The sequence below is a fragment of the Chelmon rostratus genome, chromosome 7 (assembly GCF_017976325.1).
Source record: "Chelmon rostratus isolate fCheRos1 chromosome 7, fCheRos1.pri, whole genome shotgun sequence".
Classification (NCBI taxonomy): domain Eukaryota; kingdom Metazoa; phylum Chordata; class Actinopteri; order Chaetodontiformes; family Chaetodontidae; genus Chelmon; species Chelmon rostratus.
In genome coordinates, this window is record NC_055664.1 from 8,381,893 (window position 1) to 8,405,658 (window position 23,766).

General features: G+C 42.6%; 1 protein-coding gene across 2 annotated transcripts; it reads right to left on the reverse strand.

Moving 5' to 3' along the window:
• Nucleotides 1–1,506: 1,506 nt before the first annotated feature.
• Nucleotides 1,507–21,036, reverse strand: slc6a4a (solute carrier family 6 member 4a). 2 transcript variants are annotated; one of them, XM_041940241.1, is made up of 14 exons: nucleotides 20,973–21,036; nucleotides 12,837–13,705; nucleotides 11,338–11,472; nucleotides 10,589–10,811; nucleotides 8,729–8,867; nucleotides 7,780–7,914; nucleotides 7,551–7,654; nucleotides 7,117–7,244; nucleotides 6,905–7,017; nucleotides 5,949–6,080; nucleotides 5,387–5,486; nucleotides 5,049–5,149; nucleotides 4,663–4,830; nucleotides 1,507–3,267 (listed from the first exon to the last, which is right to left on the reverse strand). In XM_041940241.1, exons 2-14 carry the CDS (start codon nucleotides 13,306–13,308, stop codon nucleotides 3,193–3,195), a joined length of 2,025 nt encoding a protein of 674 aa, XP_041796175.1. In that variant the 5' UTR covers nucleotides 13,309–13,705; nucleotides 20,973–21,036; the 3' UTR covers nucleotides 1,507–3,192. The 2 variants fall into 2 exon arrangements, with proteins under 2 accessions (XP_041796175.1, XP_041796174.1); XM_041940240.1 differs by lacking the exon at nucleotides 20,973–21,036 and adding an exon at nucleotides 15,708–15,841.
• Between the last annotated feature and the right edge of the window lie 2,730 nt (nucleotides 21,037–23,766).

The following is a 23,766-nucleotide window of genomic DNA, read 5'->3' on the forward strand; positions in this document are numbered from 1 at the left end:
ACACTGTGGGGGCATCGACTTAATGAAAGCTTTAATCGTTGAATTCTTCTTCTGGGGCCAGAAATATTTGAAATGTAAATAAAACATTTGGTGTGTGAATTGTACTCTTTATATCTGTGCTTGAATAGCCATTATGAAGGGAAGAAGAAAAACATGATTCCAAACGGTTAGTGTATGTGTACAACACAGTGGTTCCCTGTCACCACTTAGTAATCCCACACCTGAAACCTGCAATCAGCAGCTTCAGCAAACAGGCTTGTGGTCGTGTCCACACACACACACACACACACACACACACACACACTCACACGTTGACAGAAGAACAATGATTGGTTGGAGTAGCAAGCATTTAAAGTGGCTCAATACGACACATGATTTCAGGTCTTTCTGAAGCTTCTGACAGACACAACACTCACTTCGCGCTGTTGTGTCAGAAGCAGTCGAGTCATAGTAGAGTCAGAACATGCGTCTTCACAAATGGGTATGCTGTAATTGTTTTCACATGTTTATCACAGATAAAACATCGTATCCCAGAGGTCGTCCTGTCTCACTTGAGTTGTGTGCCAAATCTGAGCTGGCAGCTCATTATCCAGTCACTAAGAATGGCTAATAGATTCGTTATCCTCTATAAACACAGGATCAGTAAAGAGTGACACACAGGGAAACCTCACAAGGAGCCTCACATGGCCTACTTGCCAAAGCATGGACGCTTACATAAGAACCTACTGATCCTGTAGCCACATGCAGGCCACTGTTTTAGTGGTTTTGATCTGACATTGCTGACGCTCGACGTTTCACCACCTCATTAAAACGCATTCAGGACAGCACACTGTGGTAGATTTTGGTGCAGATAATCCAACAGATTCTGCTTGTTTCTGTGTTGTTGGCAGAGCGAGGTGTAAAAAGCAAGAGATTTAATGCAGAATAAGCACAGTAATGTCCCTCAGCACAACACTGGTGCCTAGCCATGTTATAATATATAACAATACAATATATAATCCTGCATCAGTCCTGTGCTTGTGGTGATATAAGATGTGACAGGCTGCTGAGCATATATTGCCCTTCTCTTGGCATAAATGCAGGCCTTGCATGTATGTTTGCAAACGTTTTCACACTTTGTAGATTGTTATGAATGTTGTGCAATGGTATGTACCCCTTTATGAATTGGTCCGCAACACGCATAACCTGTCACTTGATGACTGAAACTCTTAAATCAGTTTTATTTATATTGCCTCTTGATCCAAACCTTATTTCCTTGTTCAGTTTTGAATCTATCAAAACTTTACATTAAACATCTTTCAGAGCAACCCAGGTGCATTTGTGGCACTTCTATCTTATATATTTAAATATTTTGATATGTTCATCATGTTTTTATATATATGAATAAGTATGTTGACCCTTTGGATTGGACAAATAAAACAAAATTTAACTTGTCAAACAAATAAAAGAAATCAACTACAGAAGACAGCAGGTTTTTTTTTTGATATATCTTTATTATCTGTTATTTCCCATATATTTATATATTTGTATTCTATACAGGTGTATTTCTCAATACAGTCTTTTATTGACATACATAGATCTTACATAAGCTTGAGAGGTAAGAGAGAGAGAGAGGCAAGAGGGAGTTTACTTCCTTCATATTATATTTTGGCAGTTGACAAGACAAGGAGATCACATTACACACACACGCACACACACACACACGCCCGTGTTTGAAGTACAATATACACACACATCACGGCATGCACACACAAAGGGGCTGAACACCTCTAATCTTTTTTTTTTTTTTTGCACAACCACCCATACTGGCACCACCACTCTAATCAAGGTGCACACACGTAACACTCAAGCCCACACAAGAACTAAACACACACACACACACACACACACACATCCATGGAGGGAGGAGAAAGGTATTCACAGGATAAATTACACCAATACCACACTGACTAGTGAATACACATGATGTACAGTACTTGCCATATTTTAACTCCTGCTCCTACATACACACAGATACACACACTCTCACAAACACACAGGCACCTGTGCACACACACACAAACACACACATTTTTGGTAGAAAGTAAAGAGCAGTAACGCTGATTTCCAGACTATGCTATTGATAATGTTATTAGCTCTGATCCATATTTGGTTTCTATTACTGACAGGTGTGCAGTATGACAAGAGAACGTCACTGTGATTAAACCATAAAGAACTGTGCTGTATGGTCATGTGATGTCATGCAATGGTTTGTCATACTGAAGTGTGGGACGTTGAACTAACAGCAGTGATACATCCTAAAATAAATACACACACATTTCATATTGCAGTTATAGAATGAATACACATGGTTGGTTCTGTCCGTGATCCATTTTTTTCCACTGGACATTATAACAGTCTTTCTTTCATGCACACAAACGCGCGCGCACACACACACACACACACACACGCACGCACGCACACAAACACACTTATGCCACTTGCAGACAGTGCTTCACAGTGTAGGGAACTTGTTGCAAATCCGTGGTTCATCCAAGATTTCACCAAATAAACACAGGCCGACAGTCAACGCAACATAACAACTACAATATTGAAACATCTTCAGAAATCTGAACAGAACAGATATCATATATTTGGCTTCAGTAACAGATGTAAAAAGATACCTGAATTTTGCTACAAATAAGAACTTAACAGCATAATATGAAAACAAAACCATAACCAATGAGAGGGGATTGAAATGTAACTATGTGGCCTTCTGTCACTTGGCCTCTATATGCAGTATCTCCAGTTTATTGTCTACATAGATTGTGTCATACTTTATATAATTGTATAAAATATTTGTTACAACTGTAAAACCTGAAGAAAGGTCGGTCACTACATGATTTAGGTGACGCTTGTGAGAGGAAAGATAAGATCTGGGTTTGCAAGTGACGCCAGACACCTCCCTCAAAACTCAACCAGCATAAAGAAACAAGCTAACGCAAGCTAAACAAAGCTACTGCAACCTGGCCCCACCTACCTCCACCTCTGATTCTACATGTCGGTGTGAGACAGCTAAAAACAAGTGTGGGACATGTGACGAAAAGAGGCAAAGACGGTGAAAGGTAGCCCCCTTGTCCTGTAGTTTTGCAATTTGTCCAGAAGATGGCGCTCGCTGCAGCTAGAGTGGCACCTTCTTTTGGCCAGGTTTGGTCAGACTGCGTTGGTGACAATGAAGTCTCTGTGTTGGTTAGTGCTGGGCTCTGGAGTGATACTCTTTAACAGACGCTGCAAGTAAAGACAAAAAGATGGACAGAGGAGAAGATTAGGCAGAGAAAAAGAAAGTAAGAAAATTGTACTGATATGGTGCGATGCAGGAGCTATACTCTATTGGAAGAGCTATGAATTGAGTGATGGAGAAAGGTGTGTTTAACCTGTTTAACCTGAATGTGTACAGTATGCATTGCTTTAGTATGAGTCCACATAATGTCCAAACATGTCATTTGTAGGGATTATGGTCCCAGAGCTTTAGTTGACAACACTGAGGAAACCTGTATTGTTTGGCTTTTTGCTTAAAAAATGTGACTTAAAATGATTAATCCATTATCAAAATTGGATTGAGTAATCCTTTTAGTTCTAATCTCAAACATGCCACCCTCGATTAAAACATTATTTGATACAGTATTGGGAGGAGCGAGAATGGTATCCACATCCATGGGGAGTTAACGGGAGGGTGAACAAACACAGTCTTGCTACAATGAGACACTCCAGTGTTTTGATCGCGCTCGGCCTCATCTGTCCCCGTGAGTTACACGGACGCAGTCTTCTTTCACGTTCGCATGCACAAAAAATAAAAACACGAGTCCCATGTGTTGACAGTGTGTGTCAGTGCCATTGTGCGCCCTGGCACCAGTGTCAATACTGGACATCAGCCAAAGAAGGTCTGTCTACCAGCCTCTTTGATGTCTTCCTACCTTCTGTCAACTCCCCCAAACTGTGTTTCAAATACAATAATGACAATGATGATAATGATGGTAAGACATTTTAGATTTGTATTTATTATGTAAGTCAAAATGCACAATAGTACAAAGAGCAAATGCACCTGAAAGATTTTAGGTAGATAGATGCTTATCTTACAGGACAAAATATAAAACACAAACATCGACAACCTGTTTCTTTAATATGTTTTGAACAGTAATTTTATTGCTGATGCTAATTTGGCTTTGTCTGTTATGCAGGGTGTTCTGATCCTACAGTGCGGTTGATGGCACAATGCTGGTCTCCTTTTAGTTTAGCCAAAATCTGGCAACGTGACAGCCTACACATGCGTTGCAGAATGCGGCTGTGTGTGTGTGTGTATGTGTGTGAGTGTGTTATGAGGTAATGCCCTTTGTGTATTTGTGTGTGTAAGATCTATGGGGCCTGGAAGTTGTCATGGCATTTTTTCTTGCTAATCTCTGGCCTGTGCCTCCTCCATGCTCCTTTGATCCTGATCTGATCTCCAGTCATGTGTTCGCTGGAGAGGGTAGACCCTGACAGTGCATGGAAAGGAAAGGAACAGAGGCAATCCCTGGCGTGGACAAAGGGCAGGAGAGGATGTGGGTAAGAAGGAGACGGACAGAGCAAAGGGACTTGTGGGAAACCATGTAGAAAATACACAGGAAATGAAAGGGAAAGCTGTACCTGTTTGAATGTGCCCTTGGCATTGAGCAAGTGGTAGACCATATAAGCAGGCACACAGATGAATGAGGACACCCCGATGCAGTAGCCCAGGACAGTGGTCCAAGGCGGGAACTGGTAGTCGAACAGCCTGACCTCTGGAGGGAAGGCCAGGAAACTAATGATGATGAACTGGGCACAGGAACAAAAGCAAAGGTCAGACATAACAAGGATCAAACACCAGGATAAATATGACAAAACTATTCTGAGAGCAAGTAAGTTAAACAACAGCTGCTCTAACTACTATGTCTTCATGTGCTTGCTCTCCAATGGCTCATTTCACACAATTTAGCACCCTTCTAAGTGTGTGTGCGTGTGCATGTGTGTGTGTGCGTGTGTCAGAGACTCACCAGCAGAAAGCAGGGGCAGATGGCCACCCAGCAGACCCTCCAGAAACAACCCGGGTAGAAACCAAGCATGAGCTGGACGTCATTACAGAAACGGTTGGTACCTGGAACACACACATGCACACAGACACACACAATCAATACAAGCTCCCAGATATAAGGAGTGCACCTTTATCCACTCTTTCATGTGTTTAGTGTCGGCACAAGGAGGCCGAAAAAGAGCTGAGGAGATTGTGGTATTGTCATAAATCAGCAGCGCAGTTCGCGACTTTTGTCGTCGTTCACAGCTTGGTGGCAAACGATCAACATCAGCATCACAGTTAATCGTCAATTTAACTTGCCGTAGAACCAGGAAACAGCGATGACTTCGAGCAGAACCACAGTGATGACTGCAGGGCCTGTGGCGTACTCCTCAAACAGCTTCACCACAAACGCTCCTCCCTGACACAACAGACAAGACGAGCGGGAGAGACAGAGAGAGAGGAAGACTTTCTGTAAAGCTATGCACAAATGACTCTTACGCAAGAGGCTTGGGGATTGGGGAAATTTGTCTTGAGCGTTTGATCGAGCAGAGATGCATGCTGGTCACTACCTTACTGTGATGAGGGTTGGAGATAAATAGATTACCACGGAGACACTGCTCTAATCTGATTTCAGCTAATTGTTAACTACAGTCCATCACATTACCTACAACACAGCGATGACATTTATGATCTATGCTTTAATGTAAATTGAGGGTGTTGGAAATTATGGGCATTAAATCATGTCTTTAATGAATGTTTCTTATCAGTAGGTGTGATAAATTATCGATTGACCTGTGATATTAAAGGTGTTTCAAGTCTAAATTGACTCAGGATGATGCTTTTATGATAGAGATTAATGTAATGTGGCTATTTAACTTACATATGTGAGTGTGGAGAGGGCCCCGAGGTAGCAGACGCACACCAGTCCAAAGACAAACCACTCTCGTCTCTTAACCAGAATATGAGGGAACTCATCGAGCATAGCTGTGATCACCCCCTCTAACCCTGCAAACTACAGAGTGGGAGAGGAAGGAGAAATAAGCAAATAAGAACTCATCAGAGGCTGCAGAATGAGGCAGAAGACAAATAAAGTTAAGGCTTTTCTAGGACACATTATACTGTACATATAACCTCAAGCTTTACGAAACTAAATGTTAAATGTTATCAAGATGTTGGTGATCAGCTGTTTGATCTAATCAACCCAGCACTACACTACTCTAACAAAAACCATCCAGAGATGCGTCTGAGTATCATAAGCTTCGCGCAGCAACAAAAAAAACAAAGAAACAAAAAGTTAAGGTGATCCAGCATGAATCCGAGTACGCCGAGACGTCTCTCAATAATATTCTCAGTCATAAAATGGAGGAGCATAGCAACCCCGAGTGCTGATTCTACGCTGATTATCAGTATGTGATAAGAGCCTTACGGGTCTCTCCAGCTGGCTGCCTCAGAGCAGATAAACACAGGATTGTAGAGACAAGATCACCACACAGCAGTGATGTGAAAGTCCTGTCACATTGTTTTCATTGACTGTTATCCAGTATGGAACAGCAAGGGCAAATAATACCCGACACCTTTATGGAGCAACAAGTAAGACAGGTAAACGCAAGTCAAACAGGACAAAGCATTTGTCTACATAACAAGGCAAACATGGAAGCTCTGCTACAAGGTTTGAGAGAGCACATGCTGTAAGAGCTGGGCACTGTGCAACAACAGAATCAGAGCGACGACAATAAGGAGAGAGAAACACGAGAGGATATAAAGAACATTCAGCAAAAAGGAACATTACTTTGGCGTCTTAACGTTTGCAATGCAGTGAGTGTTCGGCAAACTAACCGTGCTGTCCAGACCCAACATAATGATCATGAGGAAGAAGATGATGGAAAAGAAAGTAGCTGCAGGCATATTTGCTATGGCTTCTGCATAAATGATGAAGAGCAGACTGGGACCTGGAGAGAAGAAACGAGAAGGAGGTTAAAACAGATTTTGATGTTGTGTTCGTCCTCGCAACGGTACAGAGTGATGCATCTGGAGCCGTGCTGTCCTACCAGCATCCTTGGCCACAGCGTCCACATCCTGCTGCCTCATCTCAGCCATGTAGCCCAGCACGGTGAAGATGACGAAGCCAGACAGAAAGCTGGTCAGGCAGTTCACAGAGCTGGTGACCAGAGCGTCTCTGAGATGGAGAAAAGGTGGTTTGGGAGGGAGGAAGATGAGTTAGCGTTAGTGTTCACCTTCGAGAATCTGCAGAGTATTTAAATTCATCAGACTTGACTACTGGACGTTTCTGATGCAGTCCGGTCATGGATATTGACAGATATAAAAGTTGTGATAATTCTATGAAACACTTTAAAGCACTGCAGACCTCTAGTTTTCGGAAGGTGTAAAAAAGCCCCTGAAGTGGCCTTTGGCTCCTTCGGCAGCTAGGTTTAATTGTAGCATGACCTTTATAATGAAATGTGTGTTCAAGATAAATTCTCACTTGTAGCAGTTGTTGTGAAACGGGTTGTAGCTGGCGAAGGCGAGAAGCACGCCAAACCCTGGACCCAGTGAGAAAAAGATCTGAGCTGCTGCATCGATCCACACCTGAGAGAGTTGATGAGGGTGAATGACGTGCGTTAATGCAAGATGTTCACGTAAAGATAACAGCGCAATGTTGATATTTCAGACAGAGGGATCAAAGAAACCCTTGCTAAACTGCACCGACTTACTGTTGTGCTAAGCAGCTTCTCCCAATCAGGTTTGAGATAAAAGACCACGCCCCTCCAGGCCCCTGGCAGAGTGGCCCCACGGATGAGCAGCACCAGGAGGACCAGGTAGGGAAAGGTAGCAGTCACCCATACCACCTAATGCAGAGAAGAGGCAGCACAAAACAACTTCTCAGTACAGTCAGTCCTAGCAGCCGATATCCAGCCGACTCAATAATCAGCTTTTGTTGCCTTGGTAGCGCTTCATGGTAAACCATTCTGTAACACACATTACCTCTTCTGATCCAGGGGATTTTCAGGAACATCACTGCATGTATGTTAATTGAATTCATCATAGAGAGCACCACATTAGAGGTGTATGTGTGCATTACGTTTATATCAATAGCGGTAGATTATTATTCATCTTAACATCGAAGTCATCCAAGTCTTTGCATTGCACTACTGTAACACTGCCCAACTCATTCACCCATTCATCCTTGTCAAAACTACGCTACTAGTGGCTAATGTGGCCTCAAGCCTAGAGCAGTAATACTCCCCAGCACCTGTCAGCAGACTTTGATGTGTAAAATTGGTGGAGTTCCCCTTTAAACTACAGTCAGTGGTTCCATGTGCAAACAAGGCTGGATATAACAGCTCAAGTTTGAGTTATATGGACCACCACAGATGGAAGCAGCCCTGTGAGACACAGGAAACACCATGTACCCATACTGTGTAGTATGAAGCCATCACTCTCTTATCTGACCGTTTTCAACATGGTAGATATGGACAGGAACTGTGGACAAGGCTGGTTTGAACCACAGGCCTTTCTACCCATGATGATGGATGATACTGAGGGTGGAGAGGCGACAGGAGAACAACCATCCTTGTCTTCGCCTCTCTGGCCCCATCAATCCATCCATCCATCCACTCTAACTGACACCCCCATCAGCCATGCAGGCGCCCCCTCGGTTACCTTTCCAGACGTCTTGACTCCCTTCCAGATGCTGAAGTAGACGATGGTGAAGATGAAGAGCAGGCAGAGGGCCAGCTGCCAGCTGACAGAGCCCAGCTGGTGCAATCCCGGGGAGAGGTGAACCTGCAACACCTGGCGACTGGCGGGAGAAGACGGGCCAAAGAGGGAGCAAAGAGGGGAGACGAGGGATAGACAGGGGCAACAGGGAAAAGGGTGAAATTGCACGTTGGGGGATGATATAAGAGTGGTGGAAATCAAGGAAAAGTGGAAGAGCAAGGGGGAAGGAGAGGGGGAGAGAAGGGAAGGTAAAAGGAAGGAAAAGAATGTGGAGAATAATAAGACATGACAGACAAGATGACAAAGTAAGAATACAAAGTTAGGGTGGATAGAAGGGATGTTTGGAAATTTGGAAAGCAGAGGAAAAGGACAGAGCATGGAAGGAAGGAGATATGATAAAGAAATGACACGCAAGAAAAATAAAGTCAGAGGCAGGGGGTGAGAAAGGGTAATAAACGGGACAGAGGGGAAAAACACAGTATAAATTCTCAGTCCAATATGAGAAAGATAGAGCCTATCACAATACACATCCTTGCATGATACACACAGATTAAATTAGTAGAAATCAAAGTTCACCTAAGTAAAAAACTGATAAAACAGGACTTATTTTATAGCAAATTTATCTAAAATCTAAACGATATTTACGCAAGACAGGGTAAAAAAAAATTGCACTACAAGGCAAAAAAGAAGGAGGCTGAAATGAACAGCGGGGTTAACATCTGGTCACAGGTTAAGCACACAGTGCTCGGACGATAAAACAGAGACGTGATTTATGTTGGAAACAGGAAATTCTGGCGCCAGGCTGAGTTGCGGAATTTGTTACTTTTAAACCTGTATTAGGAAAAGTCAACTACGGATAAACCCTGAATCTGTCTCAGTGGACAGACACAGACACGGCCTAGTGAGCAGCTGATAAGACTGAGCCAGTAGACTGTCGAGACCCAAAGCCGTCCGGCGTAAGAAAGACATTGTTCTGACACAGCTCGGTTTTGTGTTACAGCAAAACCAAATAGCCGACTTGACTGAACTCATCATTGTGAAAGCAGCACGTCTGTTTCACAACAAAGTTAATACTAAATACTATTATTTTTAACATTTAATTTACACACTAGATGACTACCACAGTACCCCTGATTATCTGCACATGAATGCTGATGATATGATAATATATTTCTATAAAACTATAGAGTTATAGTTATAACTATGTCATTTATGCAGCTTTGTAATATATTAAATAAAGCTTTTAGCACAAGTTCCGGCAGGAAGACAATTGAGGGCCTCACCTCTCAATTATCATCCTCTGATTTCACTGGGATTTGTTCGTCATCCAATGATTATCTTAGCTGAAGAATGTGTAAACCACATAAGAAGCTATGACAGATGGCTATTTATCACACTCTATCCTCATAAGTCTATATCATTGACGGCAGAAACCCTTCTTCAGCTTTAAATTACTTGTGTGTGTCTTTAGCTAATTGCCACTCAGTAAATATTATCTGTGAGGATAATATTTTGCTCCTCGCATATTATGTTACCCCTGTATCACTCCTGTACTGCCAACCACCTTAGATGAGACCAGTGATTCTTATTGTGGAGTTCCAATAACTTCTTCCTGCTACGTCTTCACAGCCAGTGAGGAAGCGGCTTTCGGAGAGACGGCTGGTGGTAAATCTGTCAGGACTTTTAAACACCAGAGCCAACCCTGTAATCTCTCTCTGGAAGTCATCCTCCCTCCTTCACTTGACGTCTCCCTCCTGTGTAGCTCTCCACTTACGCCTCTACATCCGACTTACATGCACTTACGTATAGAACTCCTCTGCGGGGGAGGTGGAGGAGTTGGACCACGACACGTTGTGGTCGGTGGACATGTAACGGTTACAGTTGGCGGTGTTCCAGCTGTTGGTGCAGGTGGTCCAGGGCAGGGTGGGTCGAAATGATGACAGCAGGTAGTACAAGGCCCAGGCCATGATGGTGTTGTAGTAGAAGGCCACGTAGAGGGCTATGATGCAGATGGCAAAGCCGATCCCTGGATCAGTGGGACAAAGCACCGTTAACACAAAAATAAAAGCATTTAGAAATATCTTGATCTTAAGCTTCCCATCTGCATTGCATTAAAAACGTGTGTGCGGTATGTGACATCAGCCAGTCACTCCCTTTCAAGAGACATCAGTGATGTTTTCAAGCTAATTCAAGCTGCTATGGGGTAAGTGGGTGACATTTCCGAACAACAGCAATTTACAGACTATCACATTTCTGAGCATTTGGCATTTGGCATGGAAATGTGACAATTTCCATAACAGAGAGTACATCTCACAAGAAGCTAGGGATGCTCTTCAAGGGAACTGTACCGAGGGGGACGAGGAGGGTAATGAGTTGCCTCTCAGGCTCTGAAGGCGTCACACTGGCCGCCTTTGTCTTTTTTGTTCTCCTCTTGCCAATTTTCCTGTGGGTAAGCGCTTTTCTCTCAAGTTCTCTATTTACCTTTTAATCCAAGCTATTGCTATTAACTCATTTCTCCATCTGTTCTGTCTTCTCTCCACTCCTCCTGTTACCTTTGAAGATGGGACAGATGTGTTTCCAGATGGAGATGCAGCCGTTGCGGTGGAACTGGCCGAGAGCCAGCTCCATGTAGAAGAGAGGGACGCCTCCGAACACTGCCATCAACAGGTAGGGCAGCAAAAAGGCACCTGGGCAGAGACGCGATGGCAGACACGAGAGATATAAGAAGCGGGTAAGCGGAGAGGGAGGGGAAAAACATGTGGATTGATGCGGGGAGGATGAAAACAGTGGGAAAAGCGAGAGGGGAGTAATTAAAGGGGGGAAAGAGTTATGGGTGAACAGTAAAAAGTCAATGACACTCATGAGAAAAGCTACTCATTCATACTCCATCTGTAATCTCAGTAGTCCTCTCAATAACTCAATGAACCAAGAACATTAAAAAGCACTCTGTGAAAATCATTAAATAATGTAAGTACCTTATCATTTGCACAACCCTGGTCCACTCAAAAACAACAGTGCATGCTTTCCCAGTTTCGTATTCCTCTGCATTTAATATGTGGAAACACAGGGTCAGAGGGTCTTTTGGTTTGAATTCTACAATGACAAATAAGGACCACTGTGATGTTGGCGTTGTTACTGCTAAGTAAGGAAAGTATAAAAAGGGGATGAGAAGACCAAACACTGAGGAGCAGAGAAGCAGCAGGTTGGCAACCAGATCTTTGGACTCTCCAAGCGCACAGTTTGATAACACATCTCTCTTTCTTTCTTTCTTTCTATCTGATTATCAACTTATTTTCTGTGCATGTGTGTATTTGTGCATGTGGGCGGGTCGCCGTGCGCCTCGCGTCTTTGTGACACGGGAGGAAAGATAAGGGTTGATTGAGCAGCTGCCTGGGAGGCAGGTTATTAAGCAAGGAGAAAGACGCTGAGGGCGCTCTCATAAAAGCCACAATTAATACTGTTGCCTCTATCAAGTGTCTCCCAGTCCCCATCTCTACCTCGCTCCGCGAGACACACACAGAGCACAGGAAATTGCAAAGATTTTATTATTGCAAATTCAATAAAAGTAGAAAGGGAGGTCCTGTTTGCCACCAGGTGAGGACTGTGGAGCAACAGAGCACTGGCAGATCTTTTCTTCACTTTGTGAAAGCACAAGCTAACCTTTGTGTGCCTTACCTTGTGCAAGAAATGAGCTAAACTGTGTGCAATTCATAAACAAGCATGCTAACTGCAGCATTCTTAATAGGTCTACGCCCTTCTTTATTGAGCCATTTGTTTCACAGAAATGATGGTGTACCAGAGACAGGCTCCATCTACCTCCATCTGTAATGATGGACACAGTTACAGGGCAGTAAACTGTCTTACTGCATATATTGTGAATTATTGCTGTTTGACAGCTTTAAATCTGCAGTACGACTCGAAAATAGAAACCTTTCTAATCCTTGAAATCCTGCTCACTCCAGCATGGGATCTTCTGCGCACCGATCTTCAACTCACCCCGCTCCTTATCTCCCTCACCCTACCCCCCCGCAAACACCTTCTGCCTCCTCACCTCCTCCATTTTGGTAGCAGATGTAAGGGAAGCGCCAGACATTTCCCAGGTCCACAGCGTAGCCGATCACAGAGAGCAAGAAGTCCACTTTCTTGCTCCAGGTTTCTCTGGGCCTCTCCAAGCTGGTTTGTTGGACCACCAGAGTCCTGAGGCCTCCCAGCAGCGCCGCAGACCCTGCGCCTCCTCCGGGCCCAGAGGCTGTACCCCCAGAGCTAGCTGCGGCACCTGGTCCGTCTCTGGGGCTTTGAGGGGTGGACGTGGTGAAGCCATTGGACACCTGCTGTCCAGAGCTAGAGGTCAGGCTCTTGGGTCCTTTTTCCGCGAGACCGTCAGCTAGCACCAGTCTATCATTTTCCTGCTGTGTCCCCTCCTCTTGTCCCCCGACCTCCTCTCTCGCTTTGTCCCTCTCTCCCTCATTCTCCCCTTTGTCCATTGTCAACATGCTCGTCATCATCATATCTTTTGTCTCCATTGGGTCGTGTTGATGTTGGTGTTGGCGAGGCGGTTAGGGGTGGAGAGAGGTTCTCAGTGGCGATGAAGGGAATGTGGCACTGCTGTCTGATATGGTGCCCATTAGGGGAACAGAAGGGTTAGGGGTGCGAGGGAATGGTGCAGTGACGGTGTCGGACAAACTTGGCAAAAAAACAGGATTGTCCTTCTTGGACAGGTTAAGGAGGTAGGGAACAGGAGAGTGGAGCTACAAGAAGGGAAAGAGGCCAAGCTGAGGCAAGGCGTGTGTTTGTGAGGGAGGACTGAAATGCGTCTGTTGAGCAGACATAAGAGGGAATGGGACAGAAAGAGGAGAAAAGTCACAAGATTCTTGGATCTCCTCCACAAACTGCTTGTCTTCTGAGACGCGATGGGGCAAACTGCAACACACAGAGGGAAAGTCACAGGAAAAGAGTCATTCAGCTTTACTTTTGAGTCTAAACATGACTTAGACTATGTACAACGAGTCTTTCTGTCCTTCTAACCATGTTAATGAAACACAGTTATGCAGTGTAGTCCCGATGGTACAAATTCAGGGGATTGTGCTGGGACATGCTGATTTACTCAGCTTTTCCTCATGTTTCTCATTTCATGCCATCCCTCAGTTGCACAACCTGTTTCAATACTTAGCTGATCAAAGCCGTATAATGGGGAGAAATTAGAGAATATATACAGGCATCAGCAGGAAAGAGAAAACCTCGATTGGATAGGAAACAGAAGTGTTGACACATGCTGAAAAAAGAAGTTTTCTGTTTTTGATTGTTACCAAAAGCAACGCAGAATATTAGATTAGTATGGAGAGCATGAAAGTAATTTGCTCAAAAGGAATGCCCTCTTTTTTCCTCTCAAAATCTATATTGATTAATTAAACTCACGACCTAGAAAATGTGTTTACCAACTTTTAATAATGACTTAAACAAGACTACCTAAAATGTATAGTTTCACTATATTCAATGAGTATTACCATCACAATTGGAGATGATTTCAACTGCACTTATTACTTCAGGTGTTTTAGACAGTGACACAGTGTTAGACGAATGCAGCACATTTAATTTTCAATATCTCAGTTCTCATTACCTGATATAGTAACCATAATTTAAACACAGCACTCCTTGAATGATATATCTGCATCTTCCAGATTAGTGCATCAAGTGATATTAAGTGTGAAGAGCCATGAATATGTATTTTTTGTTCAATTTGCGCATTATGTGAGAGGTAAACGAGACGCGGCAAAATATAAAGTGAAACACTTTAATCTGTTTTAAACGGACATTTAATTTTCAGCACAAAATTCACACATATTCAACATATGCTGTCGCATGAGTGATGGATTAAACCAAGAGAGACGTTCATTTCTTTTTTGAATGTAGCGTTGGCTCAATTAGCCATGAATGCCTGACTGTAAGAAAACTCAATTTACATGGAATTTCATTATCTGAATTAAACCTGCCAGAGAACGAGCGTCAGGCAGTTTTATACGGCACGACATTCACTCCACAACCAACATCTGACTACCACACAACCAAGATCCTGCCGTGTACCTGGACCCCGAGGGGGAAAAGAAACACTGGCTAGCCTTCCATTCAGCACAAACATTAATTTTTTTTTTTCAAACAAACAAACCCCACTCTGACTTCCTGATGAAAGCAATCATGAGTTCTGCCTCACAACAATGACCTCATTTCCATATGAATCCTCAAGACTGACAAAAGTACAGTACGCTCCCTCTGGTCTGACAAAAACTTTTTTCAGTGGACGGAAATCTGATCATTTCTACTTGAAAGGTCACGACGTAAACATGGGGATAAAGTGCAAAATTCATTCACTTTCATGCAAGAATTATGTGATGAAAAAAACGTTATCTCCCCCAGTACACTTTACTTGCAGTTATCCATAACGCACACAATCTGTCAGCTGTCACACTGACTCACAATAGCAGGTCGAGAATAACAAACAATGGTAAATGGCTTGATGTAGTACTAAGACTTGCATGTGCAGACACATTTACTCACCGTCTGAACAAAATACATGAAGAAGCGACATATATCGTCAAATAGAGTTTAAAACCAAATGCTGCTGTGGTTTAAAGTCAAGTCTTTACTGGATATAAGAAGTGATTTTTTTTTTCTCTTTCAGCGGTCCACTGGAAAAAACTTTAATAAAGGAAGGGAGCATAAGACGATAACATCCAGATTTAAGCGAAGATAGACTGAAAGAGGACATGCGAGGAAAATGTGAGCCAAATTGAAAATGTTATCTCGGTGAACTCTGCTTAAACTTTATACAAATCATTAGTCATCGCGCTGACACTTCTGAGGTAAATGCACAAAAATGAAGAGTGAAGAAATAGTATTTTATCCCAACTCACATCCCATACATTACCTTAGGAGATAAATGAAGACAAGTGGCAGCTCAAACATACACAGACAGACAGCAGCAGCAGCAGCAGCAACTTCTACCCAAAACTTCAAAGAATCCTGTGGTATTGCAAAAACCTGCCAGAGAAACAGCGTGCACTCGCACATCAGGACACTGCGTTTGCCCATTGAGCTCTCAAACCTCTCTCATTTCTCTCTCTCTCTCTCTCTCTCTCTCTCTCACACTCTCTCTCTCTCTCTCCCTCCCCTGTTGTCCCTCTCTCACCAGCCACACACACTTGCAGCACACACATGCCACGTTAAGAAATGCACAGCCGCACAGAGAGGGATGCATGGATGCATGGGCTCAGACAGAAGATAATGGAGAAACACTATACAAGCACAGGCATGCACGCTTTGAAGCCTGGTTTGATGCGTACAATAACGATGCAAACAACAGTAATGAACTGTAGCACGGCTCGAACACTGTATGTTCATGGCAGAACTCTCATTAAAGCACACACACACGCACGTGCATGTGCGCACACACACACAATGCAAACAGGGGAAGTCCTACCCTTGAGTAGCTGTGTGGAGCTCTGTGTCAGGGTGCTACTCGCTACTGTCTGTCTTACAAACACACACACACACACATTTAAACACCGCCTATAAGTCCTGCTGGAGTTCTCACACCCTCTTTTTCCATTTTCTTCCTTCACTCATTGTGCTTTCACATTGCTCTTGTCTGTTAATCTTCAGTCCCTCCTTCCATTTTACTCTTCCACTTCTCAAGTTCTCTCCTGGTTTTATCCTGCACACCTGCTATGGAGAGATTAGAGCTTTGACCTCTGTTGCCCATCACTTTTGAGCGCTCTTCTATAGCAGCAGTACACTCATTCCATTCAGATATTAAAATACAAGATATTTTGTCAAGTAAATGTTTAATGGGCGAACACTGACTTTGTGGCAAATACATTCTTTGATCAATTTAGAAGCAGTCTGCTGTGTGTTTAAAATGTGTTACAGAGTTTCTCTCCCCTTAGCATACTCAATGCACTACATTAAAAACTTGAGCTTTCTGGTGTTGTTACTGCAAGGTCAAGTGTCTGAGTCCCTGAATCATCTTGCTTACTGCACTCAGTGCAAGGCTGTGGTAGTGCTGGGCAGCTCCCGGGTTGGACTGCATGTAGCCAGGCTTGCCTCTGTCCTCCCCCAGGTTATTGCTGCAGCATTTTTGCCTACTTAAGTAAAGTTTAGATATGTAAGTGCTTCATATGATGTACAACGCCAAACTGCTACAAATTGTCTTATTGCGCAGTAAAAGCTTTGTCAAAATCAATATTCAGTTTGCAAACTTTAGAAAAACAGGCCACAGTTCTCTGTCTGTTTCATGTGCACAGGCAGACACAGAGGTCCAGACAGACGCAAGCACAAACATGCATGCACAAACACTTTCTCACGCATATCCACGTTGCATAAACTATATTTGCAATCACACGCTTGAGTTAGAATAATCCTTATTGCCATTTATGAAATGTTGAACGAGTGATGAAACCACATTTCATGATGGAATGTGAAAGTGTCCTCATAATGAAGCATATATCAGCTTATGAGCATTAGCCTCTGAAATCCCAAAGAGATTGCAGAGGGTGCCTGCTCAGTGTATCTTTTACTCTAAAACAACTTTTAAAGCTGTGGGCTCTACGCCAGCTTCTGCAACCTCGCTGTTTTTAAACACAGACCAACACCCTATAGTGTGAGTCCAGACATCGGGAATGGTTGAGGAAGCATAACATGCTTATCAGGGTCTGCTTTGGCAACTCTCGAGGGGGTTCCTGAATAGATTTGGACGATTGTAGACTTTCAGCTCTATTTGCTAACTTTTCTTTTTTGTTACATTTTAATCTCTATGTGAAACATCTGACAGAGGAATGCTAACAAGTGAAAACAGGGCCGAAAAATGTGTCAAATCTACAGTATCTATCGAGCTTGATCTATCCATCTGTTTGTCTGACCAAGAGATGTTTTTTTTTCAGGGTGATCAAAGTTAAAATGTGAGAATTTTTCTTCAGACCAAAAAACTTTAACTCTATCCTCACGTGGATTAAAAATTCTCTATCCTTTCATGAGTCACTGGAGAGTCAACATCAATATCAACATCATTTGAAATTACAAATCTTCAGCATTGCTTTAATCTGATCAAAATATGGGGCTCATTTATCTTATCACACCAAATTAAGTCTTTTCTGTTTCTGCATACATTGTACAAAGTGCATATTAACCTAAATAATCCAATTAGTGTTTAGATTTTCGTACTGACATATTCAACATTTTAACAAAGGGTCCTCTGAACTAATCTGATGCACAGATAACTGAAGAAGAAACTGACTTTTTCAAATGCTTCAGTGAGTTTTTGTGTAAATTTAATCAAATTAATGTCCGTTGACCCAAACGTCACACACACATGCAGGGTTTCTTACACACATACGGCAGCAATTACACTGACTTATATACCCACACACACTCAAACTTACATTTAGTCTCTCACTCACACGCAAAGAGCAAAGTAGTCCTCTCCACTTGACACACTTGTTTTGTATTATTAAACAGTCACACATAGAGTCAATGACTAACCAGACAAAATAATTCAGGAATCCGAATCCATGAAATCCTTGTTTTGCTCAATAGGGTTTCTACTACACTCCGCAAGTGTGGGCAACAGTTTCCCATGCCCATCTGACATCGTGCCAACTTGAGCTCCGGCTAATTGAAAAATAAACAGTGCAGATAGACATGAGAGGGGAAAACCGTTCAGAGCGTTAGGTTACCAGTGTGAAAGCCTTTACACCGCCGCCACATTTGCACAAACAACACCAAACTAGTCAGGGGAACGCGTGGGCCTTGAAGAGGAAGCGACTCCCAGGAGGAAAGAAAAACACTTTGGGCTCTTACATGTCTCAGATTGAGGGGCAGCCTGATAAGTAGACATGCAAACACATTTTAAGTGGCTAATTGTCACGACATGCAGGGTAACCTGCCCTGAAGGAGAGATTTTCTTTCATTTGCTGCGCAGTGGTGGCGATGGGAAATCTTAACATGGGCATTGCTAAATTGTGGCCCTTTTGCTTCCACCACGACTGTGTGAAATCGGTTCGTGGGCCCGTTTCATGCACCTGAAATACACAAAGATGCTGTCACAGCCAACGGAGGGCCTCAAACTCTTGTTTTATAGCTGCTGCGTAACGGAGTTACTGTGGTTATTATCTTATAGACAGAAACCTCACTGTTTTCTCACCTGATTTGTCCCAGCTTTACTCCATTATGTTTCAACATCTATTCCAATACAGCTTACAAGAACATGACTGTAACGTATGCCCCAACCCTCGTCCATACCTTTAACCTCCTCAGTGTTTGAGCTGACTGAACACATGCAACCGCAAGTCAGGTCATCCAACAAATTCACAAGCAGTAATCTGGGAGCCTAGTGGAGATGCATTAAGCAGAAAATGCTAACTTTATTTCTGTAAACTGTCTTTTGATGACTCAAGTAAATTACTCACTCAAGTCTATCCTTTTCTATTAAACACTGCTCATTACTGGCTTTGATAAACCTATAATCCATCGGATGAGTCCCACTCTGTTAATATGTGTATTTTACTGACTAAACTCAGAATGTGGATTATGTTTATTCAGCTTCAAAACCAATGGGCCAAAGTTTGTCTGAAACAATAAATGTTTTGGATAAAACTCAGTGGGCAAATGACTTGACCAAATTCAATTAAACTTTATGCTTTAAACAAAGCTTGATGCAAGGAAGGAAAAAAAAAGTCTACTAATGCATATAAATATAGAGTTGAAGGGAAAATACAGGACTTTTCATTACAAAAATAGGTGGTCATCTGGTGGGATAGTGGTTAACATGCTGACCATACATGATCGCAATGTAACAATCTATGGATTACTATTGACAGCAGACTGCTACACTGCAGTACCAATACCTACCAAAACAATAGGGGTTTATATATGGTTTAATTACTGACATAAACTCTCCCTGGGATGGACAGCCTCCTCCAACATCTCTACAGTGACACACAGGCACTAAAAATAAAGGCAACAGATAGAGCATCCAAGAACAGATTACAGGCGGTAGCTGAGCTGAGCGCAATGACGACAGGGGTTCAAATACGACAGCAGGTCAATCATGAATTATAAGTCTGAAAAAGTCTGAAATTCAGAGCCTCGTTACAGAAAAGTTTTGCAGTAATGGCCTTAGCTTAAAGCCCAGCACATTTTTCTAGGCTAAGCTAATGGCCTTACAGTCATTATGGGACCCTTGTAGGTAGGAGTGACATTGTGCACGGCATCTGTGAGTTGTTGTGGTAAGATATTCCCCAGGCCGCCTTTAGAAAACAAAAATGATCACCTCATTAAGTTTTTCAGACATGATTATTTAGGCATAGGCTATGTACTAGATGTAAGTCAGGGTTTTCTTTTCCCAGTAGATATCCCCAATAAAACTGAGCTTCCATTTAAAAAGTAGCAGAGCCGTGATCTGTGGGTGGTGGAGGGTTATGGCGCGAGTTCTTTTAATTATTTTGGGATTTCTTGAAAACTGAATGGCTTTATGCCCACATTTTGTGCACTCAAGTGAGCAGTGAGAGCTGACCTGTGAAGCAGATAACGGACGGATAGGCAGTAAAACAGCAAGCTTTCATATGGCTTCTGAGTCTCTCCTGCACTTTCCCATGCGGACGTTCAAGCAGATGAAAATGACACATAACTTTAATTTCTGACCTTACTAAAAAGAGGCAATGAATCATAGCACCATGTATATTTTCTCTTTTACTTAATAGAAAGAGAAACGACGGATGTCATGGAATCATTTGGATTACATAATAAAGAATTTAAGAAAATGAGTGAATTTATATTTGTGCATATCACACATACTAAATTATACAATAATACACGGAATATTCCTAATTTAATAATTAATCCTGAAATTAACAGCCAAGAAGTTATGGAAATAATAGAGATCAGGACGAATGATTGATACAAGAGGAATCAAAAATGAATTACACGCAGTTAGGAAAACAAAAACACCACATCTGGTACAGTAAATCACATCTTATATCAATGGACCCTGGCTTACGCATGCACCACATATGTACATATCTCACAGAGATGGCTACCAATAGAATATACAGCCGAGAACTGATTGCAGTAAACAGTGATTGTAAATGATGAACCTGCTGGTAATGAAATAATGGGATATAAAATGCTGCTGTCTTACCTTGATATTTTTAGCCGGACAGTCTGCGTCGTCCATGGAGTGTCTGGTCATCTAGTGTCCGAGATGTCGCCTGTCAACGAGGTCTAAACCCAATCACACAAATCACACATGCTTGGGCTTACAGCAGGCCGTATTCTTGCTCTGCCTGGCTTAAGACACAAACACACATACTCAAGCATGCATGCACCCACTCACACACATGCTCGCACACAAAACACACACACGCTGAGCTTTAGAAAAGGATCCTTGCCCCTAATCCAAGACTCCTTGATGCATATTTATAAGAGGAACAGGAAAGGAACGAAGATACATAAATCAAGTCACTAAGTGCAGAGAAGCAGTGAGGTGAAATGTATACCATTATTAAGTGTGTGTGTGTGTGTGTGTGAGTGTGAGAGAGAGATTATTTGAGCCCCAGCCTGTCTGCGTCCTGGTCTAACTAACCCATTTGCAGCCACCTGCAACCGGCCAAAGGGCACCATGCCAGGTACAGTAGTCCAGTCAGTCTACTTAGCCTGTGTGTGTGTGTGTGTGTGTGTGTGTGTGTGTATGTGTGGAGGGTGGTGGTGGTGGGGGGGGGACTTCACATTAAGAGATGTAAAAGAGGGCAGCCTGGTCAGACAGATAACACAGTCGCCGTCATGAAGGCATCACATTACAATCACTGTGTCCTCTTTTTTTCTGTCTCTCTCTCTCCGTCACTCCCTCACACACACACACCCACATAGAGTCCAGTCTCTCCTTCTTGTTAAAAGCAAGCCTGTGTGTGACTGAACGTCATTCCAATCAGCATCAGCTGAAGTACTAGGTTAATCCTCATTGCAACACACATAAATCCACACACACACACACACATGCACGTACACATGCGCACACACATCTGAAAAGGGGAAGAAGCCAGGAAAACAATGGAAGGGAATAATGAGACCAGGTGTGTGATGAACAGTCCTGTATGGTTCAACAGTGGGCCAATTCCTCCTGTCAAACACAAACAGCTGGACATGGAAACTATCGTAAGACTCAGTTGTGACGTCAGGACTTGCAAGCCAGGGTGGACAGGTTCATAAGTTCATAGTCCTATCCCATACTTTAAAACATACCCACAATACATACCTGTCAACAGTGGGACTTGAAAGTACGGGAAATTTTCGGGCATCCTGCAATGGGCTGTCCTGGGACAGCAAGAGAGAAGGGTAAAATACGGGAGGATCCTGGCATGGGTTGACAGGCCTGACACAAAAAACTCTATGTCTGTGTCCCAACAATGCAGTGACAAACACAATGCATTTCAAATAACAATTTTATTTTTTATTTATATACAATTAAAGGCATGATGTGCAAGAAATGACCCCGTCAAAGGTATTCCAAACAAATAGGGGGCAGCATTTCACCACAGCAACCGCTAACTGCTGCTGTCTTTCTCTGTAGCTATCTCTGGCTGTAGCTGCTAGATGCTGTTAGCTAGTTAGCGCAGTTAGCCCTGTTAGCCGACTGGAGTCTGTCAAGTTTGTGTAAGAATATTTCCTTTCTTGACATTTTGTGAGTTTATTTTTTATAAGACTAAAAAGGCTAAGACAGCTTGTGAAACATTTTGCAACCATCCCTATCTGCTATACTATCAGACTTTCACCTCTGGAGTGGTAGCTATTACAATACAGGAAGGGCTGCAGCTAGCTAAAGGGAGGGGCACCCTGATTCAATTGCTGGCTCCTGGTCGTTTGGGATTGTCAGGGCACTAAACAGACATTTTTAGGACTTTTAACCTTACCTGTTAAACCATGAGAAGAGTGGCCTCTGTCTTGATTGGCTGTCTAAAATAATTAACCAATAAACAAACTCCTGCCACTGGAAAATAGCCAATCAGTGCTGCATGTGCTTGAAAAACAATTGGCTTTTATTGTTACTGACAAACAATATTTACTGACAAAATGCACTAATTTTATGGATGAATTATAAATGACTGTATGTTTGGCTCTTAATCATACATGGACCATCATCTGTTATCAAATGGATATCCTGCAATGACAACCAAAATGAAAAGAGGATTTGTGGTTTGTCCAGGAGAGACAAACTGTCTTACAGAACTACTCAACCTTTTAATGCTCGAGAATACTTGAGACCTATAACACACGTTCATAGTTTCTTCTCATTCTGAGGCTTCAACCTGGTGAACTGAGGTGAGTAAATGCATCTGGAGATCAGGCTCTGGCTGCTCACTCAACCTGCCAGTCATCACCTGAGTACACTATAAACCAGCTCCAGCTCACTATCCTTACTTGTTATCACACACCAGATGCAATTAATTCAAATGTAAGTATGGCTTCGTATTTGCAGTCCTGTTTTATCGGCTGTTTATTCAGCACCGCTGATGTGTACACCCCCAGGACTTCTTTTATCAAACATTCAAAACCAACTGTTTGTACAGCCTTTTCAAATAATAAGTAATATATCAGTCCACACCTTTTACCCCAGATGACAGAGACTTTATATAACTTCACATAAACAAAGGTCAAACACTGCAATAAAAAAATCATCTCCCATTTCCTCTTGAACATATTGTGAGTATATCCTTACACACACACACACCTACCTGTATGCATGTCCAATAAGAACATATACATGTATTTATTACATTTTACCTTGTGTTAATTACTTAGGCTTAGGCTGCCTCGTCATGGCTCAAGTGTCTTTCTATTAATCACTTGTCTTGCACTATAAAAAAACACTCTCCCTGAAATGAATCCTTGATAAAAGAAAATACCCTCTTAAGTCTTTTAGTAGAGACTCTGTTGGG